Source organism: Mirounga angustirostris, unplaced genomic scaffold (assembly GCF_029215605.1).
Source record: "Mirounga angustirostris isolate CCGP_5_RB_7025 unplaced genomic scaffold, mMirAng1.0.hap1 SCAF_2, whole genome shotgun sequence".
Taxonomy (NCBI): Eukaryota; Metazoa; Chordata; class Mammalia; order Carnivora; family Phocidae; genus Mirounga; species Mirounga angustirostris.
The window spans coordinates 43,973,982-43,990,796 of record NW_026991710.1 but is presented as its reverse complement, the minus strand read 5'-3'; the positions used below and the strand labels follow the sequence as shown (position 1 = coordinate 43,990,796).

At 38.9% G+C, this 16,815-nt stretch overlaps 2 protein-coding genes across 18 annotated transcripts in view; both read left to right on the top strand.

Annotated features, from left to right (window-relative positions):
- PDCL2 (phosducin like 2) overlaps window positions 1-2,885 on the top strand; it is a 29,409-nt gene extending 26,524 nt beyond the window's left edge. The window contains exon 5 of the mRNA XM_064582423.1: window positions 2,728-2,885. Within this exon, the coding sequence (XP_064438493.1) occupies window positions 2,728-2,885 (158 nt within the window). The remainder of the gene's footprint in view (window positions 1-2,727) is intronic.
- Window positions 2,886-9,973: 7,088 nt separating this feature from the next.
- Window positions 9,974-16,815, top strand: part of CLOCK (clock circadian regulator) — a 152,333-nt gene continuing 145,491 nt past the window's right edge. For 7 of the 17 annotated variants that reach the window (XM_064584498.1, XM_045881118.3, XM_054508918.2 and 4 more), the window contains exons 1-2: window positions 9,976-10,668; window positions 11,929-12,007. The gene's annotated coding sequence lies outside the window, so the exon portion shown is untranslated. Of the gene's footprint in view, window positions 10,669-10,790; window positions 10,969-11,928; window positions 12,008-16,815 lie in introns of those variants that run through there. The other 10 variants (XM_064584500.1, XM_045881121.3, XM_045881120.3 and 7 more) reach the window with 3 other exon arrangements.

Sequence of the window (16,815 nt, the reverse complement as noted above, 5' to 3'; positions counted from 1 at the left end):
TCTTCTGCTTGAAAATTTCAGCCCACCTATCCAACTATATTACTCAATGCTTTCTAGTTTCTGCTCCAGCCAAGCTGTTCTTCAACCACTACTGCAGAAACCCCTTATTCATTTATGCCTTTATTCTTTGTCTCATACTCGTTCCCTGTACCCAAAATACTCTACCATTCTTTATTCTCTCTTTCATACCCTATTCTTTTGTGGTTCTCCTAGGTTTCCATTTCTCTCATTATGTCATTTTGGACCAGTTCATAATCTTGTCTTCCTCTTCTCTACTAAATTTCTATAGCATATTTTCTCTATACAATTTATTTTTCACTTGTCCACGTACTATCTGATTTTGTCAGTTAATTCCCTTTATTTTCTTTTTTTCATAGCACAGTATTTATAATTTTAACTTCTGTAATAATTTTTACTTGCTAACCTACTTCTAAGGCCATATCCTTGATCTAGTCATTTCTTGGAACTGCTTTAATCTATATTATTAAAATCTTCTTCTCACACCATCATGTGAAAGCCATTGAACCTCATCCTTTTAATTAAAAAAATTAATACATAAGAGTACAAACAATAATATAGCAAACATTCATGTAATTGATTACTGCCAAAAATAACAAATGTGAACTTTTATTCATTTGCTTGAGCTATTTGTTTGTTTGTTGTTCAAATAAACATTACAGATATAGTTGAAGTTATGTATAGTTTCATTCCTAGTCCCATTCCCCTTCCTGTCTCCTTACAGGCAATCACTATGATAAATAGCGTATTATCTGGTCCGTGTTTTGTGTGTGTGTGTGGGGGGGGGGGGTTGGTGTTTTTTTGTATATTTAAACAATTTTTTAAATTGTTGTAAAATACACATAATATGAAATTTATCATCTTAACTATTTTTAACTATAGTTACCACGCTGTACATTACATACCCAGGACTTACTTATTTAATAATTTTTAAGTATATAGTTCAGTTGCATTAAGCACATTCACACCGTTGTGCAAGCATCACCACTATCCATCTCTAGAACTCTTTCCATCTTGCGTAACTGCAACTCTATACCACTGAACGATGGCTCCCCATTCCCTTCTCCTCCAGTCTTGGCAAGATTTCTGACTACATGAATTTGACTACACTCAATACCTCATATAAGTGAATCATACAGTATCCTTTTGTGACTGGCTTATTTCACTTAGCATAATGTCCTTAAGTTTCATTCATTTTATAGCATCTGTCAGAATTTTCTTCCTTTTTAAGACTGAATAATATTCCATTTTATGTTTGGACCACATTTTGTTTATCCATTCATCTGTCCATGGACACTTGGGTTGCTTCTACCTTTAGGCTTTTGTAAGTCATGCTGCTATGAACATAGATGTACAAATAATCTGTTCTAGTCCCAGTCTTTTGGGTATATATTTGGAAGTAGAATTGCTGGATCATATAGTAATTCTATTTTAAGTTTTTGAGAAACAGCATACAGTTTTGCATAGTGGCCGCCCCATTTTACACTCCCACCAACAGTGCACAGGAGTGCCAGTTTGTCCATGTCCTCACCAACACTTGTTGTTTTCTCTGTGTGTGTGTGTGTTTTGTATAGTAACAACCCTAATGTATGTGAGGTGTTTTCCCCACTGATTTTTAATGTTTCCTAATGTCATTTTTCATGGTTCCAAAAATGCTTCAATTTATTTCTGAAGCCTTTACTATTTGTCTATCCCTGAATCAATACAGCACTGTGTTTATTACTACAGCTTTATAACAAATCTACAATTGTCTCCAGCAGGGCAAATCTTTTTCAAAATTTAATGTGAATGTTGGAATTAGTCCACTTACATGAAAAATTCTGTTGATTATTAGAATATTTATAGATGATTTGTTGGAGACTTGATATCCAATAACAGTGGATGTTCCAATCCATGAATGAGATATATCTCATCACTTATCTTGGTCTTTTGTTTTCTGTAATTTTCCTCATAGATATATAGATTACATTTTGTAACATATTTTATTATTTTCCTCAGAAGTGTGTTTTGTAATTTGCCTCATAAATGTTCTGTTCATCCATACAGTACTTAGGAATAAGTTTAACAAAATTATGAATTTACAGGGACTGGGGTTTTTGGCCATCAGTTCAGTTCTTTTGGTTTCTCTCTCAGATATATTTTGGTAATTTATATTTTTGTTAAAATTTTCCCGTTGAAGTTTTCACATGTCTTGGCATAACTTTTTCATAGTGTCATAGCCATATTAGAATCTTTACCTTGGTTATATCCCATGTCAATTCTTTATATGAATGGATTTCTTTCCTTTTGTGATCATTTTTGCTGAGGTATGTCTATTAGTTTCTTCAAAGAATGAGCTTTTGATTTTGTCGGTCACCTATACTGATTTTTTCTACTTTTGCTAAGTCTTTTCTTCATTATATTCCTCTTTCAGCTTTTCTTGGGTATACTTTATTGTTCTTTTCCTAGCTTCTTGATTTGAACTTTTAAGCCACTTATTTTCAGTCAATTTAAAATAAACATTTTAGCCATAATTTCTCCCTTTAAGTATAACTTTGTTGTATCCAATATGTGTTTTGATATTGTAGTACTTTCATTGTCACTCAGTTCTAAATATATCCTCATTTACACATTAATTTTATTAGCATCAATTACTATTTCATATAGATGAGGAGTTATTTTCTTTTTCCAAGATTTTTATCTGATTTAATGATGGGTTATTTATTGCAGAACTTGAATGGAAACTAGCAGAAGTTGGAGCAATACAGACTGATTTAGAAGAAAACCCCAAAAAAGGCATTGTAGATGTGATGGTATCTTCAATTAGAAACACTTCTATTTATGATGACACTAATAGTTCAAACAGTGATAATGATGATATCAAATAGAAATATTTAATAAATAGCTTCAAATTATTTACTGAATGTTTTTCACTGCCTTTATAATCAGAGGTCAGAAAATTTATGGATTTATTTTCATATTTATATTAGAATGATAGCTTATATATCATTTCAAAAACTTTCAGGTATTTCAGAATATTTGTTGCCTCCAACCAAACCAGAATTTGTACTGAACCCTTAATATTTTTCTGTGGTTTATCCTCTTTTTGACCCATGTTGGATAAAAGCACCAATATTACAAGTCCTCTGTGTTGCTTACTCCCAAAGAGGCCTATGAATGAATATAATGAAAGATGACCATGAAATTTCATTACACATCAATAAAAAAAATAAAATAAAAAAAAGATGACCATGAAATTTCATTACACATCAATAGATTTTATTTTTATTTTCTTCTTCTTTTTCTTATTATTTTTTTAAGATTTTATTTATTTATTTATTTGACAGAGAGAGAGAGAGAGAGAGAGCGAGAGAGCGCACAAGTAGGCAAGGGAGAGGGAGAAAGCAGGCTCCCGGCTGAGCAGAGAGCCTGATGTGGGGCTTGATCCCACATGACCTGAGCCGAAAGCAGCCACTTAACCGACTGAGCCACCCAGATGCCCCTATTATTATTAATAATTTTTTTAAGTAGGCTCCACACCCCACGTGGGGTTTGAACTCATGACCCTGAGATTGAGTCACATGCTCTACTGACTAAACCAGTCAGGTGCCACTATATCAATAGATTTTAAAATCTATTATTTACGGGCCTTGAGTGAAAATACTTAAATTTATGACCATACATTTTTTCCTGGAAACCTCTTAACCTGTTAAAAAAAAAATTAACCACTCAATAGAAAAATACAATTTAAGGATTCGGTAAAGTACATAAGAAACACCTGCACTCATTATTATTGTTTTTAATAGTTCTGTTATGAAGTTAGAAAATTACAGGGCGCCTGGGTGGCTCAGTTGGTTAAGCTACTGCCTTTGGCTCAGGTCATGATCCTGGAGTCCCTGGGTTGAGTCCTGCATCGGGCTCCCTGCTTGGCAGGGGGTCTGCTTCTCCCTCTGACCCTCCCCCCTCTCATGTACTCGCTCTCTCTCTCATTCTCTCTCTCTCAAATAAATAAATAAAATCTTAAAAAAAGAAAAAGAAAATTACTAAGTACTCTCACTGATGGACTACAGAATCAGAAGCACATGATATGTAAAGTTTTTTTTTGTTACAAGTGTGATTTTTTTATTTTATTTATTTGAGAGAGAGAGAGAATGAGAGAGAAAGAGAGAGCATGAGAAGGGGGAGGGTCAGAAGGATATGCAGACTCCCTGCTGAGCAGAGAGCCTGATTCGGGACTCAATCCCAGGACTCCAGGATCATGACCTGAGCCAAAGGCAGACGCTTAACTGACTGAGCCACCCAGGCATCCAACATGTGAAGTTTCTAAATCAGAAGTGATATACTGTGAGGCTTACCTATATTTTAATATTAATCACAGAGGAATTCATCATGAAAAAGTATACAATATTAGGACATTGCAGAAGACCTATAGGATGTTTTATTTTGGCTTAGTAATGAACAGCACTTTTAGAAAAAGGGGTGGTAAATCCATCATGTAATAGTTCAATAACATTTTATTCTTCTACTTTGTTTGTATTGATGACCCATCATTCTGACTGCAGATGTTCACTGATGTTTGTGAGAGAATCTAGACTACGTTTAAATGATTAAATTACAAAAATAAATTGGCGAGAATTGAGACAGTCAACATGGAGTCAAGAAAAGACTGCTGCTCTTAGGGGCGCCTGGGTGGCTCAGTTGTTAAGCGTCTGCCTTCGGCTCAGGTCATGAGCCCCGCATCGAGCCCGGCATCGAGCCCCGCATCGAGCCCCGCATCGGGCTCCCTGCTCGGCGGGAAGCCTGCTTCTTCCTCTCCCACTCCCCCTGCTTGTGTTCCCTCTCTCGCTGTGTCTCTCTCTGTCTAAAATCTTTAAAAAAAAAAAAAAAAAAAGACTGCTGCTCTTGGGGGTCGGGGGGAGGAATCATAGAGGCGGCAGACAATGAGGAAGTGGGAGAAAGTTAAATACAGATTTGAATACAGTAACCAGGTAAAATAAAACCAAATGATCTAACTTTGCAAAGGATCAGGAAGATCCCTTTCCTCTGAGATAGCTAAGAAGGGTAACATACATCTTGGGATGAAGGGAGGGAAAGTTGAGAGTTGCACAAGGTGGTCTTTTTTTATAGTATTGCACACATATAAGAGAAATAATAACCTATACTGGTTCAACCCCTAAACTTCTCTTTGACAAATGGATGGATATGTTTCTAAGTAGGATAAAAGTTGTGGAAATGAAAAGCCATATTATAAAGTTAAAATGTAACTTTAATACCATGTAATGCATATAAATACAAATATTATCGTATCTCCAGTTAAAACCAAATGCAAAAAGTCCCCCTAATTGTAATTTTTTTAGTAAATACATATTTATTTTCTTTTTTAAAGTTAAAATTAACAGAGGAAGTATCATAGTATTTAAGATACCTGAATAAAAAAGATACATATTTCCCTTCTAACTCTTAACTCAAATCCACCAGGTGGCAGTAAGTTTTTATTCACAAGAACAGTTCATGAAGACTTTAACATTTGTAAAAATCATAAAATTATAGCATGTTTTAAGTGGCTGTGATTCCAGCCAGTCTTTTTCAAACGATGCGTGTGTGCGCAATGCCTAAACACACACATTATTCCGGCAAGTCTTCACACCTGCCATTGCAGGTCAGTGTTACCTCCATAGTTATTTCATTTACACATTCCCATTTCAGTAGGGTATAAATATTCGTCAGAATGCAGAGAAATTATTTAATATTTGTTTTCCAATTTATTGAATGATTTTTATTTAATGGGATACAAACTTAAAATTTTTTTTTAATTGCCAATATTCAACAGTTTTGGACCTATTAAAAATGGATATTTCATATATCCCAACCTAATATTTTTCTCTATTCCTTGCTGCCCAACCATGCAATTCCCTTCCCTACTTTACAGTGCCTTGTTTGTCAAAGTACAGTCCTGGAATTTGCAGCATTCCCAGAGGCTGATTAGAAATGCAGAATCTCAGGCCCCATCCCAGACTAACTGAATTAGAATTTTTGTTTTAATGAGATCCTTAGGTGATTGGGCAGCACTCAATATCAAACCCCTTAAAGATATCTTGTATGCATTCTTTAGCTCTTCCTCCACACTCTTGGTTATTAAGAGTTATCATATTTCACTTTTTGATTTCAGTTTATCTACCTTTTGTACTTTAAAACACATTATTAAGGCTAATGCTTTGATAGGATTATAATCTGCCACCTGCATTCATAATCTAGGATATAAAGATAATCCTAAAATCTTCTTTCTAGCATGTTTTACCTTTCATGTATTCATTCATCCATTCATTCATTCACCTCAGGCACTGAAACAGATGCTGCAACTTCAGTGGTGGACAAAACACATAGTTCTTGCCTCTTGGAGTTTACCATGTGATGGTGGGGATGTTAGTTAATAAGAAAACAAATGTCAAACAAATATACATGTAACTTAAACTTAGTATTATGGAGGAAACAGTGGGCACAATAGGCAGTAACTGTGGGTACTCTGTGTGTGGGGGGGGCAGGGCAGCAGAGAGGTAGGAAAGAGACCTACTTAAAAATCGGGTAGTTAGAACTTTGAGACATGAAGACTGAGGAACCAGCCATGAGAAATGGTAGGAAGGTGGTTCAGGCAAGGGCACAACATGTGCCAATGCCAGAGAATAGAGAGATTAGCAAGGAATTGAAGGAAATTTCTAGGTGAGAGTGTTATGGGAAAAGGAGAAAATGGAGAACATGAGATTGGAGAGATAGCAAGGGTTAGATGAAATGGTATCATGACCATGATTAGGAATTTGAATGAAATGGAAAACAAAAGGGTTTCAAGTAGGAACATGTGATTTCATTCATATTTCCAAAAGAATATTCATGCTGCTCTGTAGAGAAAAGATTGAAGGGGACATGCAAGATATGTGAGACATCCAAGAGGAGACATCAGGTAGGCAACTGGACATACATGTATGGAGCCCAAATGAGAGGTGTAGGCTGGAGTTACAAATTTATGAGTCGTTTCAACCATTCCTAGGTTCCAACAACAAATTGTAAACATCTAAAACCACCATTCCTTACCACACAACCTTTATGTAGCAGTTTATAATTTACATTTCATCATCACAATTCTGAGATGCTTATTCTTCTACCTTTACAGATAAATGCTCTGAAGCTCAGAGAAATTATTTAACTTGTTCAGCATCTCTTAGTTTAGTATTAGCCAGGATTTAAGCCCAGACCTTTGACTACAAAGTCTGTAATACCAACTCATATTATTGTACTCCCCTCTATTTTAAAGGGTCTAGAAACAGTATTAGTAATTGGCTAAACCATGGACATTTCTTAAACAAAACAAAACAAAAAAAACCCCACAGGGGTGCCTGGGTGGCTCAGCTGGTTGGGTGGCTGCCTTCCACTCAGGTCATGATCCCAGGGTCCTGGGATCAAGCCCCACGTCGGGCTCCCTGCTCAGTGGAGAGCCTGCTTCTCCCTCTCCCTCTGCCTGCCACTCTGCCTACTTGTGCTCTGTCAAATAAATAAAAATCTTTAAAAAAATAAAAAAACCCCCACAAACTTTCCTTATATGCCCTATTATACATATCTTAAATTTCCTATGTTCCAATTTACTTTAAACTATAATGGTGAAACTAGTAATGCTAATGAAAGGACGGATAAGAGAGGTATTATGAAAGGACAGACAGGATTTTGTAACTGATGGGACCCAGGAACTAGGGGAAGAATCTGAGCAAGAGACATAAGAATTACACAAAAGGGGATATCATTAATAATAGCCAACACTTAGGAGCAACTGGCTGGCTGAGTCCGTACAGTGTGTGACTCTTGATCTCAGAATGATGAGGTTGAGCCCCACGCTGGGTGTGGAGCCTACTTAAAAAAAATACTAGCCAACACTTACATGGGATCTCTTATGTACCATGTACTATTACTTACACACACACACACGTACACAACTACATCTATTTTCTATACCTTAATTATCCCATGAGATAGGTTTGCTATTATCCTCATTTTACAGATGACAAAAATGAACAGAGAAATAACTTGCTCAAAGTCATGCAAATATTAAGAGGTGGGATTTCAATCCAGGCAGTTTAGTTTCCAATTTTGTACTCTTAACAACTAAGCTATATTGTCTCTATCAAGACATCAGCTAGGAGAATCAGTTTGAAAGAGCGTTGGAAAAGCCCAGTTTAAGTAACAGCAAGGTGTATGAGAAGGAATTAACAGAATATTTAAATTATATATATAAATTGTGTTTAGGCTGGGGAAATAAATTTAGGATCTATGAAACTATGAGACAGAATGTTTTAGGGAAAAGTAGAATCTGGAAGTTGGAAAAGTTATTAGAAACATGATAGTTTTCTTCTTGGAGAGAATATGGGAGGAACAGATAATATGTGAACCAAACTGTGGGAAATGTTCAAGCAGTGGCAGAACACTGAGCAGAGAAACAGGATTATCAGCAGGGCTTGGTAAATGATTAAATACAGAAAGTGAGAGAGGAAGGAGTCAAAGATGAACGTTGAGAGTAGTGACTAAGAGGACAATGGAACCATTAAAAGGGGCAAAGGTATTTTTTGAAGATACGAAGTCTAGATGATGTAGAACTGAGGAGGGATCCACTTTCTCTAGAACAGAATATAAACATCCATGTCATAGGGGAAGCATTCAGACTCTCTGGTCTGGCTGCAACCTACCTTATCGGTTATTATTAACCTTGCCTCCTCTCCTGCTACCAGCATCCCTTAGGATTCATGGTAGCAAGTGACAGAAAACCTCTCACTGGTTTAAACAATAAAACAAATACATGAAAGAACTAATTTAACTGAAATTTCCAGTTATTTAGTCCACATTGGATTCAGGGCATCAAACATGTTTCCAGGCCAAATCTCCATCTTTCAATCTGCTTTTTTCCATGTTACCTTCTTTCTCAGAATAATCCACGAGTGAAGAGATGGCTTTGGGCCTATCCTTCTTCCAGATTTAAATCCATTGTCAAAGACAGAGCACCCTTCTTGGTAAACCCAGCCTAAGGCAGAGGATTAACTCAAATATGCTTTCCCCCTGGAGTCCTGCTGCAGCCACGTGGACCGAGTGAATAGTTTTCCAAAGGAAATTATCAGAATAGGGAATGAATGCTGAACAAAAATGTCTACGAAAATCCCTTCTGCTCTTATAATGGAGTAGCTTAACAAATCCTTCTTTTCCCACTCTTGACAGAAAAATTCTCAGTTCCTCAATTTTGATATTCTTTTTCTCTGAGCATTCACCAAGAATTTTATTATTTTTTAAAGATTTTATTTGTCAGAGAGAGAGAGAGTGCACACAAGCGGGGGGTGGGGGGGCAGGAGGCAGAAGCAGGTTCCCCGCTGAGCAAGGAGCCCCACGTTGGACTCAATCCCAGGACCCTGGGATCATGACCTGAGCCGAAGGCAGACGGTTAACTGAGCCATCCAGGCGTCCCCAGCAAGAATTTTAAATGCTTACTGAGGTGAATGTTACCTCGAAGGGAACAATTTATAGCCCAAACGGTTGTTTATTTTTTTGAAACAAGATGGCTTCTATTTTAAATCCAAAGGACATTCATTAAAACTACTAGGAATTAGGACTGTAGAGACCTCTGTTCCAATCATTTACAACTACTGAAACGTGCTTTCCCATGGGGATCAAGTGTATTTTAAGCATCAAGGAAGTAATTTCCCCTAACGTAAGAAAGTATTCACACATTTTTCTATCAAGGGAAGCCGAGCAAATCAGGTCCTGGTGTATCCCCATTGCTTCATCCCCCATCTTCCACTACACTGTCTCCAAGCCTTTAACCCCAGGTGAAAAACTCCAAAGGAACACATCCTGACCCCCTTTTGCCTCCCTCCTCCAGCCCGGGGCGCATATCCGGTCTCCGCAGGCCCACCCAACCAATAAGAAGCGACTGGAGCCGTGCTCCCTCCAGAGAGAAGGAAAAGATGTCTCGGGACGTCCATCCACCTTCGCAAAAAACCTCTCCCAGCCCCAAGAGAGAAAACACGAGTGATGCCGCTAGATAATGAAAAAAGCCTTCCGCCTGCCAACACCCGGAAAATCTTCCCTGGCGTGCTGGCAAAGCGATTTGCTTTTCAAAGGAGAGAGGGTCCCCTTTCGGGCCCCCGGATGCCTCACCCGGCAAGAAGGTCTCCCTTCTCCTCCTCGCTCCCCGCAATGGGCGAAAGCCAAAGCCGCCCGGACCTAACGCCAACGCTACCCCGACCGACCGTACCCTCCACCCGACCAGGCCCCGCCTCCCCGGCTTTCCAGTAAGGAGTACGGGGAAGGGGGCGCCGGGGAGATCCTGGTTTCCCTCCGCGGATGGCGCAGACGCACGGCCCGAGGGAGCCGGAGTCTCCTCGGCGCCCGGGATCCCCTCCGCGACTCCGCGCTGCCTAACGGGGCAAGTCGCATGCGCACCGGGTTGCGCCGGGGAAAGGGAGAGTGAGGGGAGGGGCAAATTCGGAGCGCCGGCCGTCGGAGCCAGCGGGGGTCACTGACGACGCATGCGCCAGCAGCGAGCGCAATCACAGACTAGGCTTGCGGCTACCGGCTTAAAAAGGAAACCCCCGAGAGCGAGAGCGCGAAGGAAATCTGGGCGCCGACGCGTGCGCGCTCCCGGTGAGTGGCGCCCCACCGGGTGGGCCCGGGGCTTGAAGTCCGCCGGTAGGCTTGCCTCGGCGGCGCATGCGTGCTCCCGGTGCCGGTGGAGGAGGGGAAGGGAAGGGAGGGGGAGCAGCGGGCGGCAGTAGCGGTGAATTTTTTTGGAAGTGGGTGGGGGGGCGCCACTCTCAGCCCCAGGTGCTGCTTGTGCTGGGAGCCGCGGTGGCTCCTGGACGCTCCGGGTTAGTGGTTCCGAGTCACCGCAGCCAGACTCCAGGGTGGGGGAGGGAAGAAGCCGGAGCCGCAGCAAGCCACACGGTGAGGGCGCGGGGAAGGGGAGGGAGCGAGGGGCGGTGTGTGTGTGGGGCCGGGGGGCGGCGGCCGAGGGAGGGGAAGGCGGGAGCTGAAGCCCAAGTTTTGCCTATCGTCCTATGTGCCTTTTCCCGGGAGTTGGGGTGGAGTCGCGCCCTTGTTGAGGGGCCCTCCGGGGCTCCTGGGGTTACCTGCGGGGCAGGGGCGGGATTGGGGTGCACGGAGGGGCCGGTGGCCGGAGCGCGCCTCCGGGCTGGGGCCATTCCCGCGGCCGGGAAAGCCAGAGACGCGGTGCCGAGAGGGCTTTCGCTGGGGACCCGCTAGGCCTTGTGACCCACTTTATTCCTGTCACAACTCGGGCACGTTTGGAGCGGCGCCCAATGGGGCGCCGGGGCGGCCAGCTCCTCCGGGGAACCCCCACCCTCCCGGCGCCCGGCCCGCGCGCCGCGTTCCGCAGTCCGAGCGGCGGCCGCCGCCCGTGGGCTGGTTCCGTTAGTGGTCGTGGTTCCGGGGCTCGGTTCCCGGGGAACGCGCCGCCCCGCGCGCCCAGCTCGGGCGACTGCGCGGGTTCGAGGGCTCGCGGCGCTGCGCCGGGTCTTCCTTCTGGCGACCCGCGCCTCCCCGCTCCCTGTCACCACCGCGGCTGGCTGTTCTAGATCCCTTTCCGCCCGCGAAGCTGGAGTCTGTCCTGGCGCTCTGGCCCCTGGTGTGTAATTTCCAACACGTAGCGCCGCAGAGCCTGTGTTCTTCGAAGTGTTTTCGTTGATGTACAAGTCGTCCTGTTAATAGTCAGCAGGATCCTGAAAGATAAATGCCTCGGCCTCTGACCTGGCGGATGAAAGATCGAATCAGGTGGTCGTTTTCTTGCTATTAGGATGCCACGCTATAGGGCTTCAAGGCTTACTAGCCTTAAACAAACAAACAAACAAACATACAACCAAACCAAAACAATGTTTTCTTTTACAGTGAAAGAAAAGCACAAGAAGAAAGTTTTACAGTCACTGTTGATATGACTATTATGCTGATCCCCCAAATCAAAAAAAAGGTAATTTCACTTGAAGATTGCATTCTAATTTGTAGCTTTTATTTTTGGTGATAAGAGAGTTGTGGTATGTTTGCCCCTTCACCTGCTTCAAAAGCAAACGTTCTGAAAAGGATATAATTTAGCTAGTGAGTTGCTTTCTTGAAAGTTATCCCCTGGGACACCTCAAATCTGATTTGTTTTAAAATCTTGTTGGTGGAAGGAAACTAACTAGGTATTACGTATTTGAACGAACAGAATGTCATTAAAGATTAGCCAGAAGAAGACAGATGAAAGTTGTGGTAGAGCTAGTCATGATCAGCTATGAGAAGAAGAATGAGGAAGCTTTTTGTGCACTGGCATGAAAAGATCTCCAAAATATGTTATAAAGAGGGGAAAAAAAAAAAAAAACCAAGGTGTAGGACAATGTGAATAATGTGCTACTTTATGTGTTAAGAAAGATGTTGGGGAGGAATAAGAATATGAACTTGTGTTTTCTCTTCAATTATAAAGAAACCGGGAGGATACTGGGGAAGTAATAACAGTGGGAGAGAGGGAGAAGTAGTAGCCTGATGAAGGGAGGTGGGAAATGAGATGTTCACTGTATATGTCTTTGTATTAAAAATTTTTTGTGACTATGTTACAGACTCAAACTAGATTAAACAAAAATCCTTCTCTACAAAGTAATTTGCTATGTGGGTTTTGTCTGTCTGCCTGTCTCTGTTCCATTACTTGGGATTTGGGCCATTTTCGGTATGATTTATCTTAATGTTTTTTAGAAAAATGAACTAACATTGAAAGGAAGTTTAAGATAGGCTGGGCTCTTTCTACTTTAATTTTTAAGATGCTGACATCACAGAGTAACTCATAAAGATGCTTAGTTGTATTTTGCTTTGCTAAAATATATAATGGCATTATTTACATTGGGCATTATGGCTGGATTATGCTGTTTTCAGATGCTAGTTTTGTGTCCCCTTTCTTTTTTTAGGAGTCATAGTTGTATAAAATTTTACTTTTTAACCACAAAGTTGTGGTAATTGGAGAATATGAACACCCCATTAAAGTGATGATAGACTTGATTGTCCAGGTAGTTTGCTTTTCAGACTGGGAAACTTTTTTCTCTTAAGGAAATCAGACATGCACCTCAATGAAATGTCAATTTGTAAATATAGTTCTTATGAAAAATTAAAATAAAACTGAGAAGCAGTGTTCTCTTGGTGCAATAAATAAAAACTTTTTATGATTTATGGATGGCTGTAAAAATTGTATTAAGATTTCTTTTTTCTGCTAGCGTAACCTTTTTAATTAGGTTAAAATTGAAAAAGGGCTTTGTTAGAGTGGATGTAATTTTGAGGGGAGGGTACTGAAACTCCCTCTGGTGGCTAATATTGTATAATCAAAGTATTGAACGTTGAGTAGTGGGTGACAGTTGCTATGGGCATTTTTGTTATGTTACCAATATTCCTTTTTATTTTGTAGGATAGGATAATTGCATTATTTCTGTTTGATCTGTAGGTCTATAGTAGCCAAGTTTCTGCAAAATGACATTTATTTTTCATTTGAATTCCATTGGGTTTATTAATCCTTTTTGAAAAAAATAGAATCCCATTTTAGCATTTTAATACGATTTTTAAAATTACAGAAGTAAATTGATGCTCATGAAAGATGAAAACAATAGAATATGTATATAAATGAAAACCTCCTTTCCACACTTAAACTTTTATTTCACATCCCTCCCCAGAGATAACTGCTGTTAACAGTTTAACTTTCTAGATCTTTTTCTGTGCATTTACAAACAGACTTTTTAATATTGAAAATTGAATTGTCTCTTCTGTCACCTCTACTATGGGCTCTGTTACTACTCACGGGACAGGAAAACAACTTGGAGTATGTCAGCAAATTTAACATAGGGTATACTCCTTAGAACATACTCATCTTTTCATTTGTTAGGGGCCAGTCAGCTTGGGGTACATTTACAATTTTCAGTTAGATCGTACTGGTGTGAGATTTATCTGGTTATAGAATGTATTCAGGTGAAAGAGTTGGGTTCCTTGGGTTTTATAGGACTCTTTAGAGTCCTCATTCTAGGGTTTTTGGGTTTTGACCTGGTCTTGCAGACCGCTAGAAACTCCCTAGATTACATCAACCTCTCCAGATCCTCTGAAGGCTGACTCTGTCCTTAACTAAGAGATGCTGATTGACTTAGATGAAATCTAGCCTTTGAAGGGGAAAGGAAGAGAAAAGGCCTTTTTGTCTGGTTTGTGCTTGCTTGACAGCAGACAAGGAGTATGCACACCTTCACCCACCTCCTCTCTCCCCCTGCAAGAGAACACTACCTTTCTAATAATTCTTTTCAGGTGATAGAATGTGCAGAAAGTTCAGAGGATCAATCAAGACTAAATCTTTACTATTTAGTCTTTACTAAGTTATGTGAGATACATAGAAAGATGCAGTACGACTGACCCTGCTTTCTATGGGTCTGAAATCTAGTGTAGTTAAAAGAGCACGTATGTAATGATTATAACACAGGGTAGGAAATGATAGATTCCAGGAGAAAAACATATATAAGGTTTATAAGGGTGAGACTGTTTCCAGCTTTTTATTTTTACAGGCATGGCGTTTGGAGGAAGAGTTTATATCTCAACCTTTTAAATAGTTAAGAAAGGATAGAACAAATTTAGAAAGCTCAAATCTTAGCTTTTAACGAGTAAGTTAAGAGTTAAGTTGTATCATTATAGCAGACATTTATAAGACTAACTGATAGTTGCTTTTTTTGTTTGTTTTTAGAACAGTCTACAGGAAAGAGCCATTTGATGTTTAATTTGATAATTATAATACAACCTGTCTTAGATTTCAGGATTGTTAGAAATATTAGGAAATTTAATTTTCTCAGTTAACTGTTATCTGTCATCTAGTATGTCAGGCAGTGTTAGTATTAAGAGTAAATTGCTTCTTGTTTCCTTTTCTCAAAGTACATATTTAATGTACCCTCTCACCCACTTTTTACTTCTAGTGCTATGTCAATTAAAATATGTTTGCTGCAAATATTTTAAACTATGAAAGCAAACAACATTGTAAAAAATTGAAGTTCCATATTACAGAAAAATTACCTTTTATTGTTTTGTGCCTGTTTCCTTCCAGTTCTTTGCAGATGCATAAATTTTTTTATGTGTCGTTTCTTATAGACACTGTACTAATAAAGATTGCATTTTCCCTTTACCAAGTCTAAAATTCTAGATGGAGTTGTATGAATTACTTAAAGAATAAAATGTCAGAGCAATTTATTTCCAACTAATTAACTATAATTATTATGGCATATTTATAGGTTGCTTTACAACCACTTGTTAGTCATTTATATAGCTCTGTTAGTGTAACTTCCGTGAATTAGGATTCCTGTTTTTCTCCATGTTTTTGGTTATGCAAACTTTAAAGTACCTAAACTCATCCTCTTTAGTGTCGACTCTTTTTGTTACCTGTTTTAGGTGTGTATTTCACAAAGATGTAATTCTGCTTATTATTTTAAGTCTTAGAAATCAGCAAAAAGAAATCACTTTTAAAAAAATAAATTTTTGTGACTTGCTTTTTTGACTTATATTGCTTAGGATGTGACTTACATTTATTTTTCAGAAGTATTTTAATTTCTACAATTATGAGGTCAAATAGTAAGACAGAAATTCCCATCTTTTTTCAGAGTTCACTTTTAATCAGGTACTTTAATTTTTAATTCTCACCCAGAATAGTGGAAAACAAGAATACAGGTTGGTTCATGTTAAGAGGTTTTGTATTTAAAAACAAAACAAAATAAACCACAGATGGGGGCTTTACTAGTAAGGGTTAAGTCATATCTCTAGTTAAGAATTTGTTATTTGTATTAAAATACGGCTTTAATGTAAATAATGTCTTTGTCTTTTTCTTAATCTCTTTCCCCAGTTATAAAAATAGCACATCCCTAACGTAGAAAATTTGGGAGACACGAAAAAGCATGAATTAAAATTTTAACATATCACTGGAAATCCCACTACAAAGAGGTGCCATTGTTAACCTGGAATATCTTCTTCCTGCATTTTGTTTAGCCATTATATAAATATATATGTACTTAAAGACATATGATATTTACAAAATGGGCTCATAATGCATCTACTGTAGTACAAATTATTCTGTTCACTTAACAATGAATCCTGAACATTTTTATGTCAGTATTTTTCTACAACATGATTATTTTTAATGGGTGTGGAGTACTCTCTCATCTATGTGTGGTAATTTACTAACTGATCTTTTTCAGTTGGACACTTAGTCAATTTTTAAAATGGTGTCACTTTTGAATTAGAATTTAAGTAGTCATGTGGATTTAAGTATGGCATGTGTAAATGGGACTCTACAAAAATCAGGAATAGCAAGCTTTCTTTACTTCTATTTTCTAATAATAAAAATGAGATTTTTTTTTCTCCTTTAAAAAAAAGTATTTCAGTAGATTGATACTGAATTTGTATTAGTATCCAGATTAAACCGAACTTTTGTGCTTTTTGTTGAAAAAATATACAATTAGGATATAATTATCTAATAATGATCCATAATAGTGAATCCAAGATTTTTATAATGTTTATTTCTGAAGTATGTTTTACTTTGAATTGTATTAAACTAACTTTGCATTTCATGAGCATAAATCATTTGGATAACAATTTTCTTCTGGATAACAAGCCTTCTAAGTAGGGTGGGGATCTATGAAGCAGTCCATACACACGATTAAAATGAAGTTCAACAGAGAGGGTTTTTTTGTTTGCTCCAAAACACTTCCTTAAAAGGAAAATGTAAATACTAAGAAAGACTCCTTC